Genomic DNA, 16,830 nt, shown 5'->3' on the forward strand with positions numbered 1-16,830 from the left:
TAGTGGAATATTTCATATTTCCTAGTTTTTTGATGCCCTCCCCTATGTATGTTAGAACTTACTCCCCTAAACTACTTGGTTTCGCACAAATACTTCCTGACGCTTCCAAGGTTCGTTTCTTTCTTTTTTCTTCTTTTTTTTTTTTTTTTTTTTTTTTTTTTTTTTTTTTTTTTTTTTTTTTGCTGTTGATTTTCGCACTCTCTATTTGCCGCTCTCTCATTCATTATGTTGCATGTTATTTATGAAATTAGGTATTTCAAGGAAAATAGTACGAAGTGATCGTATACGTCTAAAGAACGGCCTAAACGTAAGGACAAGAAACCTAGATAGAGAAGAACATCCTGGCTCAAAATCATGCCCATTATTTCAAGACTGCCGTGTATCTATAGAATAAAATAAAAACATACATCTGTAATAGAAGACATGGATAAACCATGGATACAAAGTCTAGTACAATAGTTCAACTCCCTCTCGAGTCTTCGCTGTCGTAACCAGGGAACTTCCAAGGTCGTTGTATATATATGAAGCAAGAAAAAACATACCTAACAAAAAGAAAGTAAAGCATCCGAGCAGCTGCCGCTGAGTCTGTGAAGTCTTCAGATGAATACAGAGCCAATACCCTCGCTAGCAAGAGAGCTTTGTCGGCCACGCCGGCTATCCAAAAACATATCCACCATACGCTTGCTACCGATTGTCATGTGTATATCTTCGATACCGGAAGTTCCAGTTGTTTTCATCTTTTCTTTAGTGCTCTGGGGCATTTCATTCTCTTTATTACGCTTTGCGACGCTAGGAGCCTCGCGAATTGAGCGGAATTGAACAGCTTTCGCGTCTTGTTGATCATCACCCTGCCTGAGTGTGTTTTGCCTGATATTACCACGACTGAGTCTCGCCTCACGTGCTGCTCTGATGGTCTGCCGGCGAGATGGGGAAACCGGTCCCTCTGGACTCTCATTGAATAAAAGATCAGTTTGATGGCCTCTTGGAATGTTAGGAAGATTCGAATCAGTGCCCTGGTTTAGATATCGTTGCTTGCCGTTGATAGACGAATGGCGTGCCAAGGTTTGAAAAGCCCCCATTGACTGTCGGCTGAGAGGCCTGGAGAAATTGTTCTGTCCCTGAACAGTGTCTTCTATCTGGGAAACCTGCCGAGATGTATAGATTTGCCGAAGTCGACCAAGAGATTCATCTCTACTACCGTTGGGATGGCTTGAAATAGCAGCATTTTCAATAGGGGATCGTTGAATAGGTTCCCCGTCACACTCGGAATCTTCTCGATGATGCTCTCGTTCGCTTCCCAGGTTGGACGTATTGAAGTTGCTAATACTGTCCATTTGATAATTCATCCAATGCCTCCACTCTGAACTGTTTCTAGGACCAGTTTCCGTGGCTTGCGACTCGTGTCTCTTAGGAGATTTGTACGGCACCTGGGCATCATAGATGGTAGCCACACCGGGTTCGATAGGTTCCTCTGGCTCGTAATCAAAGTACTCACGGCTTGCAGCATGACCACTTGGGGTACGGGAGTAAATACTTGGCGAAGGGGTGTCCGATTTGTCGTTGTCAATACCGGTAATGATAATACTCGGTGTATACCTAGAAGATTCATCTTCTGTTTCCCGTCTTGAATTCATCGCCGCTCTGTATGGGCTTGGTGTTTTCAACTTTGGAGATGCTCCCGAGGGGAAGAACAACGATCTTGTTTCTCTTAGTGTCACCTTTGAAGACGCCACTGATGATGGTCTTTGCGCCTGTTTTGTCTTCAGTGGAGTAATAGGCCTTTCTGTCAGAGAACGCAAAGATAAGGAACTCTGGGAGCCGTAGACTTGGGGTGCTATCATAAACGAAGTTTGAGCCGTTCTCATTGACATATCGCTCGGTATTTTATGAATACTACCATGATCGCGTTGAGTATGAACGGATGGAGAGCATCCCATAACCACAGGAGATCCTTTGATTGTACCGCTTGATACAACTCTCTCGCTGCCTCTAGTTGCAGTTTCATCAATATGTCTCATAAGAGCCGAGTAAACTCGCTGAGAATCAATCATTTTCCCACGACGGTTTCTTGCGTTATCATTCCCATAAATTTCAGAAAACCCTGGCGGCTGTTGATTGGCAAAGTCACTCCCTTCCTCAATCGTGGAGAGAGAGTGACGGTCAAGTGTATGCCTTGTTCTCACTGTATTGCCTGCTGTAGAATTGGTCCAACTTGTAACACGGGATGCCGATGTAGCGATACTCTCCGAGCTTTTAGTTGGATGAAGACTTGGCTGTGTGGTTCTATCGATAATCGTCGGGCTACGATCAAATCAATTAGTTTTGAACTGAGATTTCTATGGCTGAGAAAGTCAGAATATGTAACTTACCTTTCGAATATGAGATTGTCATCGTGTGACGGTGAATCAACAGAATGACCTTCGGAAGACTGACTCTCGGCATACCCCGGGATGCCAAAAACTCGTTTCAATTGCTTCTTGATAGTAATGGAGAATGACCGAGCTTTAGAATGAAGCCTGCCGCCATTGCTAGCTGCAAGTGTTTCGGCATCTGGACTAAATTCTCTTAACGCTCTGACTGTAGTTCTAAATGCTTTCCGCACAGGCTCTCCTTCATTTGCAACAGGTAAAGGGGGCATTTGAGGTACAAGAGGCTCATCCGCAAGTTTTGGGAGATGCTGTCGACGACTGGAAATGGCACCGTGGCTTTTCATCCTCCGAATTGACTGCGAAGCGCCATTGAAGAATGATAAGGAATGCCGAAGCGACCTATGTGGTCCGATCGTAGAGTCCGTACTCTTCCTCAGAGAAGGAGGTCCTGTCTCTTCTGAAATGTTGGATGAAATACCACTATTACGAAGGCTTCTCATAGACTTTGTACTGAACATAGATCGAGACTTTCGAAGCCGACGATACGATGACGGAGCAGAGAGCTCTTCATCATATCCAAAGCCCTTGAACTCGCGTACCGAAGACATGTTAGCCGGCGAGGTGTCTATCATTCTATCATAAACTTGCTGTTTATCAGATACCGTGTTATGACTATGACCGGTCGAACTGCGCTCCCTGGCAAGGCTAATAACAGATGGTTGGCGGCGAATAGCGCGAATGGAAGGCATTGTTCCGGTTTCTTCATTTGAAGACCTTGCTGTCTTTTGCAATGATGCATTGGCCAATCTATCTCTTGCTTGTGCCATGGCTAATGATGCCGCAGTGGTTGCATGATGCCGGGCAATCTCGGAATCCAGCAGGCTTGGTGCTGAGGCAGTTTGACGACGCTTTTTCACTGATGGGGCTGATTTCGCGCGTCTGATTTGATGGTAGCCAACTTCCGATGGCATTGTGAGAGGGATCTAGTATATGCTGTGAAGTATATCTGAACGGAGACACGATACAACGGATGACGGTGATTGTTATCGTAGAAGTAAACAGAGGATGCCGAGAGGAGACATAGTGAAGCACCACTTGAGAAGGAGATGGAAGGAAACAAGGAGCGTCAGAAGCGACTTCCCTCCCAAGCGGGAACAGCAACGCTCCTACTTCTTTTGTCACTCGTAAACTACCTTGGGAATGGTAGGAAAGTATAAACCTGAACGAAGAACAAGAAATATATTATATTCTGCAGAGTACTCATTATTGTATTATAAGACAAGACATCCCGTTATCAACGCCATACTCAGTAGATTGGGAGAGAATATAATACCGGCTAGAAAACGCGCAGGAGATGAGATATTGTTTGATCTCGACGGAATCGAGATGGAACAGTGTACAGTTGAAGAAGAGTAGAGTCGATATGTCTTGGTTTATATTTCATGTCCTGAGAGGCCAGCTCTCCAAATATACCAAGAAGTCATAAGGACAGGAGCCTCAAGCTCCATCTCCCCATAAGCCGACGATCGCCATCGAAAGCGCAGCACCAGAAAGCCAAGTGCGAACAGACTGGAGGCGACGTTCACGCGCCAAATCTTGCTCTATACTTTCCCCATTGAAGTCTGCTTCGACAACGACAAGATCTTCGTCTTTCTTCGCTGACGAGGGAGAAGAAGAACCCGAGGACGTCTTCTTGACAGTAAGAGACGGAAATTCAATGTCTTCCACAACGCTGCGCAGCCAGCCACCCAGACCAAGTTGACGATTGAACCAGAAATCAACGCCCCAGGTGCTGAGCGTGGATGCTAAAGATACCCAAAGCAAATAAGGGTGCTTCTTGCGCCTGGACGCAACGAACCATGCGAAGAAAAGACAGGTGCTGGTTAGGTTGGATAGTCGAATGGCGTGTTTCCGCGAGAGTTTCTTGACATCTTTCAAGGCTCGTGTAGCATGCGAAGCTGTGGGTAGGGCTTTCAAGGTTGGGATCGTTATAGCTGCTGTAGCGTAGGACACGCCCTAACACATGATCGAGTCAGAAAGGAATGCTACTGGCAAGAATAAGACCCGAAATAAGTTACCGTAAGCAGGCCTAGGGACACGGTCCCGATGAATTTGGTGACAGTGATAGGGCAAGGCATGGTAGTATACAGTGTTTTCGATGGATATCTGATCAGGCAGCCAACAATAGCAGACCGGTGTTGACTGTCAACGGGACGAGCAAACCACGGAATCGGTAGTTTAGCGGGTATAATTTGTATAGGGCAAGTCTCGGTATCGCGGTGTGTTGTTGGCGTTGGTTCCAAGTAGAAGTCGCAAAAAGAATGAAGTGATTGAAATGGTGACGTTGCTGAAATGTTCCGGCACAACCTTACCTCGGAAATTAATTGGAGGCTGCTGATTGGCTGCTGAGAGGGAACCAATCAGGCAAGGTAGGCGGGTCTGACAACAAACACCTCTAAATGTCATCATTATTTTTAGTTAACTAATAGTACTTTGTCTGTTATGCACCGAAATACACAGATCATCCAAATCATACTACATACTTCATGCTACATGCTAGCTAAATTGGAATATCTTAACTCTGGAGAAGCCACAGGCACAACCAGATGACTAACAGTGACTCATCCATGTGCAGGGCGGTGCTTCAGCCTATTCAGACAAGTATCGAAAGAAAACTTTTGTGAGTTCTCATACATATTGAGAGAACCGCCCCTCTCCCCCCTCCTAGTATGTCTTTAAAGAATCAGGATCCTGCTTCAACCGAAGCCCATGTGGCAGACATGCCAGAGAAGATGATACATATTGATGGAAGGACACTCGAAGGTGGTGGACAGCTGGTCCGCAACGCCGTAGCCCTATCCGCTCTGACAGGCAAACCGATAACCATCACGAATATTCGAGGCAATCGCCATGGGAAAACTGGGTTGAAAGGCTCACATGCAGCAGCTATTCAATTCATCTCTGAAATATGCCAGGGAGAGGTCGTCAACGGGCAGGTTGGATCGCAGACGATCACCTTCTATCCCCGTAGACGGGAATTATACCATGCTCTAGAACAGAAGCCTTCGGTATCATCAGTGTCGTCACAGTTGAAATACTTGAGTCTGGGACTGCCTGCGATCAAACAAGAATACTCTATACAGCAGCATACCGCGGGTTCTATCTCCCTTGTCTTCCAAGCTTTGTACCCGTATTTGGTTTATGCTAGTAGCCTTTCAATGGCGGATAATACAAGACATCTACCAACCCAGGTGCACATCACTGGTGGCACGAATGTCACTCATTCTCCTTCATTTGACTACCTGGATCAGGTTCTCGGACCGAACTTGCTAAAATGCGGGCTTCCGAACTTGTCTATCAATCTGCATAAGCGGGGATGGTCCACGGGGCCAAGAGATCTTGGGGCTATGACATTCTACGTCCATCCTCTGGCCGAAAGGCAGGGCAAGACTAAATGGTTTCCGCTCCTTAAACTCAGCCAATACAGGAAGACAGCGATAACGAGGATTGATATCACAATCCTAGCTCCTGACATCGACCTGCAACATCAGGAAGCGCAAGGGAATCGACAGGCCGGGCGAAAGGCGTCCCGCAATAATAGCAACAACGGCGGCAGCAGCAGCGATATTTCTCAGAGTAAAACTGTCCGAGAATATCTTGAGGACAGGGGTCAAAATGTGTTAAGCCGTGCCATAAATAGTTTGGAAGGGAATTTCGATACTCGAGCACGAAACGGCGAGAAAAGCGAATGGGAGGGGTCTGGAATACCGATTAAAATGCACCTCTCCGAAGCGACTCATCATCATTCACATATCTACATCTTGTTAGTAGCTCACATGTCAAACGGCTTTAGGCTCGGAAGGGATGCCCTATTCAATGGATACGCAAGGCCCGGTGGCGGCAAAAGTGGACGGGGCAGGATTGAGAAAGATAGTGGCAGCAGAGGTTCTGACAGCACGAATAGTATGATAGCGACTCTGGATGGTCTCGTCGACAGCTGTGTTGCCGGTCTTGTTGAGGAAATAAAAGAGAGAGATGGTGGCGACGGGACGACACACCAGCCGTGCGTCGATGTACATATGCGTGATCAGCTCGTTATTTTCGAAGCATTAGGGCTGTTGGACCGGCCAGCAAATTCGAGAAAGGACAGCGACAGATTTCAGGGGCTAGAAGATAACAGGGAAGATGATCAATACTGGAGTCTACACACACGGACTGCGCGATGGGTCTGCGAACAGATACTAGGGGCAAATGTTTGGGGTGGCACATGAAAGTTTACTCTCCTGAAGGTGAATTAGGGTTAGGCCTGAAACCAGCTATCGGCCGTAGCTTAGTCGGAGAAAGAAAATCAAATCAAGATTTCGATCGATCATTTGTTCAACGTAAGGGCCCCTGTGCCAAGCTGATACAAGACACGGGCCAGAAGCAAATAAAAATTAGGTTGAAACGGTGAAACATGAAACGAAACTTGAACAAAAAAAAATCAGAGCCAAGAACTTGTGCCAGCGTCATTCCGTATTCCGGTGGCCCAGTAATAGTATGCAGCGAGTGAGACACAGGTCTTACTCTATTTGTCTAATCGTACGAACGAGAGCCTCAGGTGTCGTCGGTACAAGACACCCTGAGGGAAGAAATCAGAGCCAAGAGTTTGCCACGTTAGTACAAGACTCGATCTAGCCCTCTTTAAGCAGCCAAGCCTTCCAGAATCTTGGCCGAAGGAGACGGATCTCGCTATTCCCGATGCGGAAAGTGTACATCGGGATTCACCCGATCAACCCTAACTCTAAATCGGCGGCATTTATCCTTCCTTACAGCCTGACGCTACAGCAAGAGTAAGTATGCATGCCATGCAGCGGAATTTATCACTTGCAGAGATGATTCTCGAATCATAGCCGGGCCAATAGCAAAACGCCTAAAGGGCCCACTCATCCTTCTCCCTAATTAAATATTGAAGACAATTAGAATTTAATATCGTCATCGCACTACGCACTCCAGTTGTACTATTGATCCGTGACGAATGCATACACGCAAGCATATCTTGATTGATACGCATCTATCAGAGCAATCGCTTTGACTCTTTCATATATAGATTATAATCGTACCCATATCATTTGCTGGTACCGGGAGCGCGTCGCCCAGCAAACACGGCTCTGTCTCCACATGGGCACATCCTTAATAATCCGGAAGCTCGGGATTTAATAATTCGGATACGCTTGGCCAGACGGAATGCTGCGGATGGGGGGACGATTTATTATGTTATACATTGGTCGTGTTCGATATATATACGTATGTATGCACCTAGATACTCAGTAAATATACTGTAATATTCACGTGAAGAGGATGGAAAGCAGTACTGCAAGTCAGGCTAGCATACAGCATAGCCCAACACTCAAGACCAAGAACATAGAATAGAATCATATGCAATAAGATTAGAAAGAAATCAGAGGGGTATAATCTAGCGAGTGTTTCGTACAGTGTGTAATAACAGAAAAATCAATACATGCCTTCCCAAACAGTAATAAAGAAATAATAATAATAATAAGGCCCGTCAAAACGTCAAAAAAATAAAAGGGTAAACTTAAAAAAAAAATGGGTTGGAAATGAAAGGCGCTCATAGACCCTGGTCCGCCCAGCGGATCCGTTTCGAGCAGTCGTGGGTTTCAGAGAGAGTGCCTCTCTTTCTTCCCCCAAACCAAAATAATGAAGAGGCCAGACGAATCGGAAATCATGCAATGCGATCCGTACCAGTAAAGTAAAATAATTTCCGGCAGAAATTGGCAGGCGAAAAAAGACAACCTGGCGGTGGTTTGGTCGTTCGTTAATCCGTCAAGGCCAGCGAACCCAGTCGCCAATCGGTCGTAGGAGACAAAATCGGTGGTTTTGTCTGGTGATATGAGAAATTAGATTATCCTCATGGTCAGTTCCCAAAACACAGAAGCCGGCTCAGATTGGACAGAACAAGGGGTAAAGTATGAGAATGAACGCCGCGCTGATGTTGTATATGCTTGCGAATCAGATAGCCTCCCAGATAGTATTGTTGTTTTTAGAGATGAAAAAAAAATGCATTCTTTGGTAGCGGCGAATCCAGTCCTGCCTGGGTCGTGGCCTCTACACTTGATTGATTTTGTCTGAGGCTTCAGGCATGGACGAGGAGACTATCCGAGCCAGCCGGCGGAATTCCCCTTGATTCAGGGCGAAAGGAGACACCAATGTGCGCGGCCGTCGTAGGTTGAGTGTCTGATAATGGCGCATTAGCATAAACATGTACATGTATTGTGTATATATGGTGACATACAGTACAATCGCTGCATTTACCGCCTGGAATGTTGCAGCGGCCGCGGCAGCCTCGGGGATAGTTGGCGCAAGAGTACATGTTGGAGAATCGTCAAGATAGCCAGATCTATTGCTGTCGTAGACTGTCACTGCTAATGATTTGTCGATAGTGATCGATTGAACAGTCGTGCGTCGTCAAGGCGAAAAGGAAGGAAATCTCCTGAGCAGGAGGGATAATGGACTGACAGACTTTAGGAGTTGGATGTAACTAAATTCGAAGAAAGAAACAGAAGAAAAAGAAAGAAAATAATGAGTGGATGACGTCGGAAAATTAAAAAAAAAAATAAGAAAAGAGGGAAGGGGGGGGGAAAGGTAAAAACACAAAAAATCAAAAATACACACGAGTAAGAAAATAGTACGCTGTATTATGAAAGAAGAGGCTTGGTAGCATTCAAGGGGACAAAAGGGAAAAAGGGAAGCGGGACGAGTTACAACGCTCCGAGTGGATCGGCCTTTTGGGTTCTTCCTTTTTTTTTTTTTTTTGCTCGTCGGTTCTGGGACGCCGCCGACGAAAGAGGGCTGAGTCTAGAACCACAACCTGCTTGGCTGTACTATAGAATCTGGAGTCAGTCTGGAGACGGCGTGGGATGGTAGTCAGTCAGAGAGGGAGACGAAAGAGCAGAAAGCAGAGAAAAGGGAAGGGGGACGGCTGAGGTATTTATCCCAAGAATATTAAACACACAATAATGACATAGCTTGAAACAAAGCAAGCATGCTCCCTACCTGGTTTATTATCCAGAATCAACAAAAGAAATCGTCGCTTCTGCTGTTGGGCTGAAACTGAGAACATCCCGGATTGGAAGTGGTTCCGATTAGGCAAAAAGAGAGGGCAAGAAAGGCAGAAGCCCTTTGTCAGAATGTTTGGTAGTATCTAACAGAATATCAAATAGCTGTGTACTGTATGTGGGTGCCTAGTAGTAGCTAGTACCTTATGTGTTGCCTCTTCTTTATAAATAGCATCGAGTAGAATCCAGAAGAAACCATTATGTTAGCGTATACCTAAGTAACTAAGCCTTACACAGCCAAATCTGACTGTCCATTTCCAACGAGGCTGTGATATTTTTCAGCCTGGTGGATCATCATGCTGACCTAGGTCCTGACATTGGGCTACGCAAAGCAAAAGTTTATATTTAAATATATAATTACATCTAAGTAAATAATACCGCGGTAACATGAATCAAGCCATAAAGCTACCTAAGTACGACATGGCTCGTGACCCATGCATGTCCTCCAATTTCTCTTCTTCCCAATCTAGGCCCTTGTCCAGCCCTGGACTAATAACTCAACTTCCAAGGCTTTCCCTTAAAGTTTCCCGAGGCTGTGGATGACAGGAAACGTCTCCCGTCCAAGGATAGCACTACGTATGAGATTACGGAGTACACGGGTTCAAAATAATGGCTGGAATAAATTTCAGCTTAGACTAGTTTTCTTTTACTAATCATCTGATAAAACTTGCGCCCGAATATACACACCTTTATGCCTGAACCCACAACCCTGGTGAAAATATGGTGATACGAAACCCGGGCTTTTATGCCGTGTCTCTTCGGGTATGTAAACAAGTCGTGTTCTAAATTGCAGCCATACTCACCGACTATTATGTAATTTTGTCATTTCAATCACTTGGGACCGGATCTACAGTAGTACCCTATTTCGGGGGTGTTGAGCTGTCAATATACAGCAATGTGAAATTAATATTCTGTTCGTATCATCATTAGTACTGGTTACATCCGAAATGTCCATATACAGCCCTAACATTGCTTCACTTCACACCTCACCCTGAAGAAGAGACCGAAGCACAACCCATCCTCCGAAAATCCCCACTACTGTGGCCAGCAGAAGACCATTGCCTTCCCATGTCATAACTAGGTACACAGCTCCACCCACGGCAATCTCCTTTATCCTAGCGCTGGCCCGTCTAATTCTCCACGCGGAATCAATTGCGAACGGAGGCTGCAACCGGATATCATCACTACCCGCTACATGCATCGGCGGGGGAGAGATGGGGCGCAATGGAACAGAGACAGAAAGAGCAACTGGACGATGATCTGAAGTCGGAAACAGAGGTAATGCGTTGTACCCGTATACCAGAATGGAAGAACCCTCGCTCTCAAATCTTGTCGCCATCCAGGATGGAAGATCCAAATACAATATCCGATCACACCAACTGGGCCAGCGCTTCTTTGCCCATTTCCACACGCCGGGATGTTCCTGCACCCCTTCTCCCTCTGCTCCTACTTGAGACGCTGCTTTTTGAGCTTCATCCGAGTACTTGTAGGTAGGTGGGAATGTGATTGGTGCTTCGGATAGGCCGTGTAGCGTTTTCTTTGCGCGTAGCTCTCGCGTCAGTTGGTCTTTTTTAAATAACTCCGAATGATGGTTTACATAGTTAGTTGCGGCATTGGGCTGAGGGAATCGAACCCGATCGGTTACAGCTGGCGATGTATCCGAGGTCCGGTAGTTTAGATCTCCTGCAAAGAATAGGTGTGATCGGGGACTAAAAATGCCCGATTGCGCACTATCCCCCTGGGCCTGCGAAAGAAGATGCGTAGTATCCCCATCTTCTTCGTCTTCGTCTTCAATAGCCTGGCCACTACCGGGCTTTGTAAAGACCAACCCCTCGACTATTCTCCTCCAATCCCGATTTCTGCGCTCGTATGCATGTTCCATGGGCGCGATATGGGCAGCGACAAATGTCAGATCGAGCGTATCATCACTAGAGGCCGCAGCTGCAGTCATATAACCCAGTCGCGCGCCGACGGCGCCTTTGTTGCCCATGTCCTGGATTCCCACGCCAACTTCCGCGATATCCGCCCAGGCCACGTTCCCTGCAACATCGGCTCTGACGAAGACAAGAAGAGCGGTAAACCCACAATTATGCGAGATGACATTTACATATTTGATGTCGCCAGCACCACCCTGCCGTTCATCATTGGTAGTCGCAGAAGCAGGCCAGCGGTTCGCCGTAGCAACATCAATCGCCTTCTGGAAGGCACTCAGATAAGGCACAAGAAAAGACCCGCCCAAAAACGCATAGGATATGGGTGCGACTTCTTGCAGACTCAGCACAAGGATCTCAGGCGCCGGCCTTGATTGTGGCAGGACATCGAAAAAATGGGCAGCAAAATGGTCTTGGGGGATCAAGTTTCGCGCACAATTGAATGTGACGATGTATGCATTTAGGCATTCTTGCTGGTCTCCTGTGTAACTCATCGTAGATTGATTTATTATAGCATAGTAAGATTATAGGTTGTTTCCTTGATCTTTGCGCTTGACTGTGAAAAGTTCCATGAAGTGACGTATAAGAACTAGCGGGCGATATGCAGCGAGCAGATCAGCGGTGACCAGCGAGCCAATTAGATTGGAGCATGAGGATCCTAGACATGATAGGATGGAATGAGGAAAAAAAGAAAAGGAATTGATCATACAGATTATTTTAATAGTAAAAATGATACGAGCAAAAATAAAGTTGTTTTTAGTGCATCATCCGTGAATCGAACACGGGCCTCGTCGATGGCAACGACGAATTCTACCACTAGACCAATGATGCTTGTTGAAGCGAATGGCGGAAATCAGCCTTACAATCCTTCTGAGTGATCTGAGCGCATGCGAGCCGCCGCACAAAAACGCAGCAGGAAGCTAAAACTAGAAACCTGACTCCCCTTTTGGGTCTGGTGCTTGTGGGCTGCATGGGTTTAGGGTTAGAGATGCTTTTGCTGTATTTTTATTGGCTCGCGGCCCTCTTACCAGTCTAAGTCCCGACATGTATCTCTGTACGCCCGCCAGTCATCACACATAAGGCCGAGTTTAAATCCTCGTAAGGGAAAATTATTTACATTATCTCTATGGACTCTGTCATCTGCGGCGCTTGTCATTCGTTGCCAGAGTCGAATCTAATCTAGCTCACCCCTCAAGCTAATGTGGACTTTGTACGGAGTAAGGATCATGATTAATTTCTAGAATGAGCACATATAACGTTGGTTATGAATCTCAATCTATCGAATATGAAACGCGGGGAACACTAGCAGTTGAACCCACTCGAATAGTTGGGGTGACTAAGAAGCAGGCATTAATCTTTCCATTTGGACGGCCACGTAGATGGTCAAGCCCAGTCCCTCAGTAACGTTTCTCCCTGCTGCAGATTGGCATAGGTGATACTGTCACGCCACAGCATCCCCTGCTTCGCGGTATCTCTAGCTTCCAGACTTGGCTGCGTAACCTCCGTGCCGTTCAGATAGAGCGCCTTCGGCGTCTCACCCAGAGACTTAGAGTCGAAGCAGGTCCGAAGAACGTCCCCCGCAGACTTGGAGGTTGTCCGAACCCCCCCATTTGGATTCCTCCACTGTAATAGAGGGGCTATGACCGGCAACACGACTGTCGCGGCGACAACCAAGCCTTTCGATCCGCGACGGGTGAGTCCACTCGGCATACCGCCTGGATCAATGCCCAGAACAGAGATGTTCGCAAGGACAGGGTCTCGGTCTAACCGTCGTTGGAACTCGTAGCTAAAACGCAAAATCAGTCTGACCGCTGTTGCAGGAAAACTAGCTGATAAAAACGGGTAATACACGTACATCATCATGATCTCGCATAGTTTCCCAGCGCCATATCGTCGAAACCCCGATTTGGAGGAAGAATATTCTCGCGCTGAACTCCAGGTTCCTTTGGCCAGGCTGTGGGTATCGTGAAAGAGTATCTTCCATTCCTTATCCTTAAACATACCTATAGAATCATTGGCGGGATGGTTTGGACTGTTAATATATCAGCTTCTGGGGGATCGAGCATGGCCGCTTCTATCCTTACTCATGTGTTGAGCTTCCAAGCACGATGATTCTTCCGTGCGCTTTGTCCAAGCTCTGGAGAAGCATAAGAGTCAACAGCCAGTGTGAAAGGTAATTGCATTGGAATGACATGTCAAGGCCATTCTCCGAGAAATATTGTTCAGTATACTCTTGATAACCGGCGTTGAGAATCAATGCGCGAATTGGAGGCAGAGAGCCCTCAGCCACTCTCTTGTTGATGGTCCTCGCAATCGATCGGACGTTAGCGAGCCTGGAAAGGTCCAGAGAATACTTGTCATGCTGATGTTCGCTCGACGCCCCCGCAAGGGCCCCCTGAAGTTTGCTGGCTGTTGAAACCTCACGAGCAGTATAGACTCCATAGAACTCCTTTGCAATTGTTTAGAAGGAGACTATGCGTTCAATGATCGCAGTGCCGAGGCCACCATTGGCGCCTGTGAGAAAAATCGTGCCACGGGGCGCCATTTTGAACTAGCTGCTACTTCTCCCTGGTGAGACCTTGCACCTATTTATCCATTCATGACCTTCCCTTACATTCCCCAAAATCAGCGCTATCGACGAGTTCGGTGGTCCGCGGAGCCCCGATGCGGTTCATGATGATCTACCCGCCCCTGGTTATCTTCAGCGCTCGGCTCTCCGCGGGCAACCGAGGGCGGGGCATCATTTTTCGAGGCATTGTTCATCTGAATGACTTTTATACTCTACATACTCTGAATGTCTTCTTTTGAATGTCTTCCCGAATTGACTTCTCTGAAATATTCGTGACTAAGACCCTCCGAGCCCCTCGCGGAACGTCATCTCGTCAAACAGAGGGGGCATGAAGCCACATTGACTGAAATAAAGCTCGAACTCAGGTCCTATGAGCAGTGACTGTTGGACCTCTGCATTCTCTCTATTTGCCTCTTTGCAGAGCACAGCAATGTGGAGAAGAACCTCGGCTAGCGAGAGAAGTTGGTCAATGGCTTCAGATACATTACGAATCCCTTGTAATGATTGGACAAATTCCCGAAGTAGATGAAGATCAATATCACTCGACGACTCAGCCGCATGGCAAAAAATAATGATGAATGGTATAAAGGGCGTCACGATAAGCGTCCTATTTCAGTAAGCAGAAAGTACCATATTTGAGAAACATGCTAACACCTACCAGAGTACATAGCCTACCTGACCTGGAACAGTGTCTCAGAAGCTTCATACACTCTAAATGAAACTGCATCGAATTCCTCGCAGAATATATACAGTCAAAGCTAAGCGAGTTTGATGATTCTGGTATACCTACAGCGCGGTATATAAGGGTTAATGTCGCATGAAGTGTGACAATTTCTGACTTCGAGCTAACTTCAAGAGAATTGACACCATCCAGCTGGTATTTCCCCGCATTTTCCTTGCATGTGACATTCGGGAGGAGATCTGTGGTCACTTGTATTAAGGACTTGACTTCCTCGGCCAGGACTAGGCCACGCTGCATTCTCTCCGCGTGCGTTGAGGACAGCGCTGTGAAGCTATACAACTCGTCATAAATTCTCCCTTGGACTTTTGAGTGTCGGACCCACGAATTGAAAAACTGTTCTGATGGGTTTATTAATGACGATGAGCTCGCTATCACAGGTATAGTGATATCTTGATCTCGAATGGCAGACGATCTGCCTAGCCTCAAGGCCAGCCCCTTGTCTATCATGTACGCGTACCAGAAAAGGTTCGACTCGGAGGACAGTTGGGTATCATAGTTGGATATACCGGCGCTCATGGGAAGGCGATGGTAGCCCAATGTCTCACACATTTGGATCGCCGAATGATTCATTTTCAAGGCGAGTAGAGGCCTCGAAATCTCAATGGCATAGATCACCTAATTATTATCGGACAAATCCAGCAATCTATTGACAGTCAAAGTTTCTCACAAAGAAGGACTTACACCGAATAGGAGAGCCGCAATATTCTCTTTGCTTGAATCCATGAAGAAGCCCAGGTTACTTAGTGCCAATTCAAGATTTGATTTGCACATGGTATGATATTGAACATAACTTGCTTTCTCTGCGCCAATGTTAATATTATGAGCTTTCTCATTAAACAAGTAGTAAAGCCCTCCATTAACTATAATGTAATCTGTGAGGTTGAAGCCTTCGATGGCGAAGCACACTTTGTTGCAGTGTTTGATAGAGTCGTCTATTGTCATGAAGCAGCATAGGAGGGAGAATGTTACCCCCAAAGTATCTATATTGCCGGTTATTTCTTAGCCCCTAGAAGATTAAAAGTTTATAACATCAAGTAGCAGAATGGCAACACCAGTTTTGACTTCACGGAGAATTCGCAGTATTGCCTCTGTAGGCGGCATGGGCAAACTGCAAAGTTCTGAATGTGAGAGAGGCTTTGGGTTTGGGAAGCGCTCTGTTCTGCTTGTCGGCCACTGACTCTGATCGGACACAGTATGCTCTAAAGTAGAAATGGCGGCTTGCATCTGGGGAGCCAGATCGTCAAAGTCAGTTGATCCCAAGACTCTTTCCTTGAGAAGCTTATTTACAAAGGCAGTGTGTGCACGCAGAGATGTGCTGCCCATAAAGACAGGAGTGTTAGCCTCTTGTTTGGGTGTAAGTTGAGATTCGGGTCCAGAAGGGGGCAAAATAGCTGCCATCTCTGCGTCGCCGTGTGATGGAACACTTTTATCCAAGACACCAGCAATTCTTTGGAGAATACCCTCTATCCCGATAAGGCGAGATTCAAAATTGTCTAATTTACGCTCACTTGGGGACAAAAAAGGGTCAGCCCATATTTGCTCCCTCTTGAAAGTATTACCGGAGGGGCGTGGTTATTTCTTACTATTGAGAAGATATCAATACTCTTTGGCGCGCCTCTTTGGACCTCGGAGGGAAGATTGAGTATAAACAAGGCCGTCTGGTTATTTGGCAACTGGCACAGGGAAGCTTTCTATCACATTTAATCTAAGGAATATTAGTGAGCATTTAGTGGAAAACCCTTCCATAGCGTTAAACCCAGGTCTAGAGTTACCTTTCTCGATCGACACTGATCACACTAGATAATGATGAAGAGCAGGTAGATATCAGCCAGCCACTCACGACAGGGTTAATGGGTAGATATCTTTTTTGCGAGGCTGTTATCAATGGGGGGAGAGTCATACCACCCTATTAGGGTCGCCATCGTCATCCCTAAGCGTAGTCTTTGCAGACATGATGGCAGAGGAGGTTCAGTAATCTATTTCGTGATTCCCAGGATGGCTGTTTGTCGTCAATGAGCGCACCAGCATGAAAACAGGATCGATATAGGAATGATAGTGACCTGACCGCAATAAGCTTGTCATGTGACAGAAGCTAGGCCAC

At 46.4% G+C, this 16,830-nt stretch overlaps 6 protein-coding genes across 6 annotated transcripts; 1 reads left to right on the forward strand and 5 right to left on the reverse strand.

Annotated features, from left to right (window-relative positions):
* Positions 1-596: 596 nt before the first annotated feature.
* Positions 597-3,340, reverse strand: UA08_07049 (hypothetical protein; the record flags this gene model as incomplete). Its single annotated transcript, XM_020261947.1, has 2 exons — positions 597-2,301; positions 2,370-3,340. The coding sequence occupies 2 exons, from the start codon at positions 3,338-3,340 to the stop codon at positions 597-599; spliced, it is 2,676 nt and encodes an 891-aa protein (XP_020117610.1).
* A 526-nt stretch (positions 3,341-3,866) lies between these two features.
* Positions 3,867-4,507, reverse strand: UA08_07050 (hypothetical protein; the record flags this gene model as incomplete). The annotated part of the gene is made up of 2 exons (XM_020261948.1): positions 3,867-4,385; positions 4,448-4,507. 2 exons carry the CDS (start codon positions 4,505-4,507, stop codon positions 3,867-3,869), a joined length of 579 nt encoding a protein of 192 aa, XP_020117611.1.
* Positions 4,508-5,149: 642 nt separating this feature from the next.
* Positions 5,150-6,640, forward strand: UA08_07051 (hypothetical protein; the record flags this gene model as incomplete). The annotated part of the gene is made up of 1 exon (XM_020261949.1): positions 5,150-6,640. The coding sequence occupies one exon, from the start codon at positions 5,150-5,152 to the stop codon at positions 6,638-6,640; it is 1,491 nt and encodes a 496-aa protein (XP_020117612.1).
* A 3,678-nt stretch (positions 6,641-10,318) lies between these two features.
* UA08_07052 (hypothetical protein) lies at positions 10,319-11,912 on the reverse strand (the record flags this gene model as incomplete). The annotated part of the gene is made up of 2 exons (XM_020261950.1): positions 10,319-10,366; positions 10,473-11,912. 2 exons carry the CDS (start codon positions 11,910-11,912, stop codon positions 10,319-10,321), a joined length of 1,488 nt encoding a protein of 495 aa, XP_020117613.1.
* An 889-nt stretch (positions 11,913-12,801) lies between these two features.
* UA08_07053 (hypothetical protein) lies at positions 12,802-14,093 on the reverse strand (the record flags this gene model as incomplete). The annotated part of the gene is made up of 5 exons (XM_020261951.1): positions 12,802-13,204; positions 13,274-13,450; positions 13,503-13,867; positions 13,924-14,003; positions 14,033-14,093. 5 exons carry the CDS (start codon positions 14,091-14,093, stop codon positions 12,802-12,804), a joined length of 1,086 nt encoding a protein of 361 aa, XP_020117606.1.
* Positions 14,094-14,263: 170 nt separating this feature from the next.
* Positions 14,264-16,127, reverse strand: UA08_07054 (hypothetical protein; the record flags this gene model as incomplete). The annotated part of the gene is made up of 5 exons (XM_020261952.1): positions 14,264-14,594; positions 14,663-14,667; positions 14,778-15,344; positions 15,411-15,709; positions 15,908-16,127. The coding sequence occupies 5 exons, from the start codon at positions 16,125-16,127 to the stop codon at positions 14,264-14,266; spliced, it is 1,422 nt and encodes a 473-aa protein (XP_020117607.1).
* Positions 16,128-16,830: the final 703 nt, after the last annotated feature.

This window comes from Talaromyces atroroseus, assembly GCF_001907595.1.
Source record: "Talaromyces atroroseus strain IBT 11181 chromosome Unknown scaffold_10, whole genome shotgun sequence".
NCBI classification, from domain to species: domain Eukaryota; kingdom Fungi; phylum Ascomycota; class Eurotiomycetes; order Eurotiales; family Trichocomaceae; genus Talaromyces; species Talaromyces atroroseus.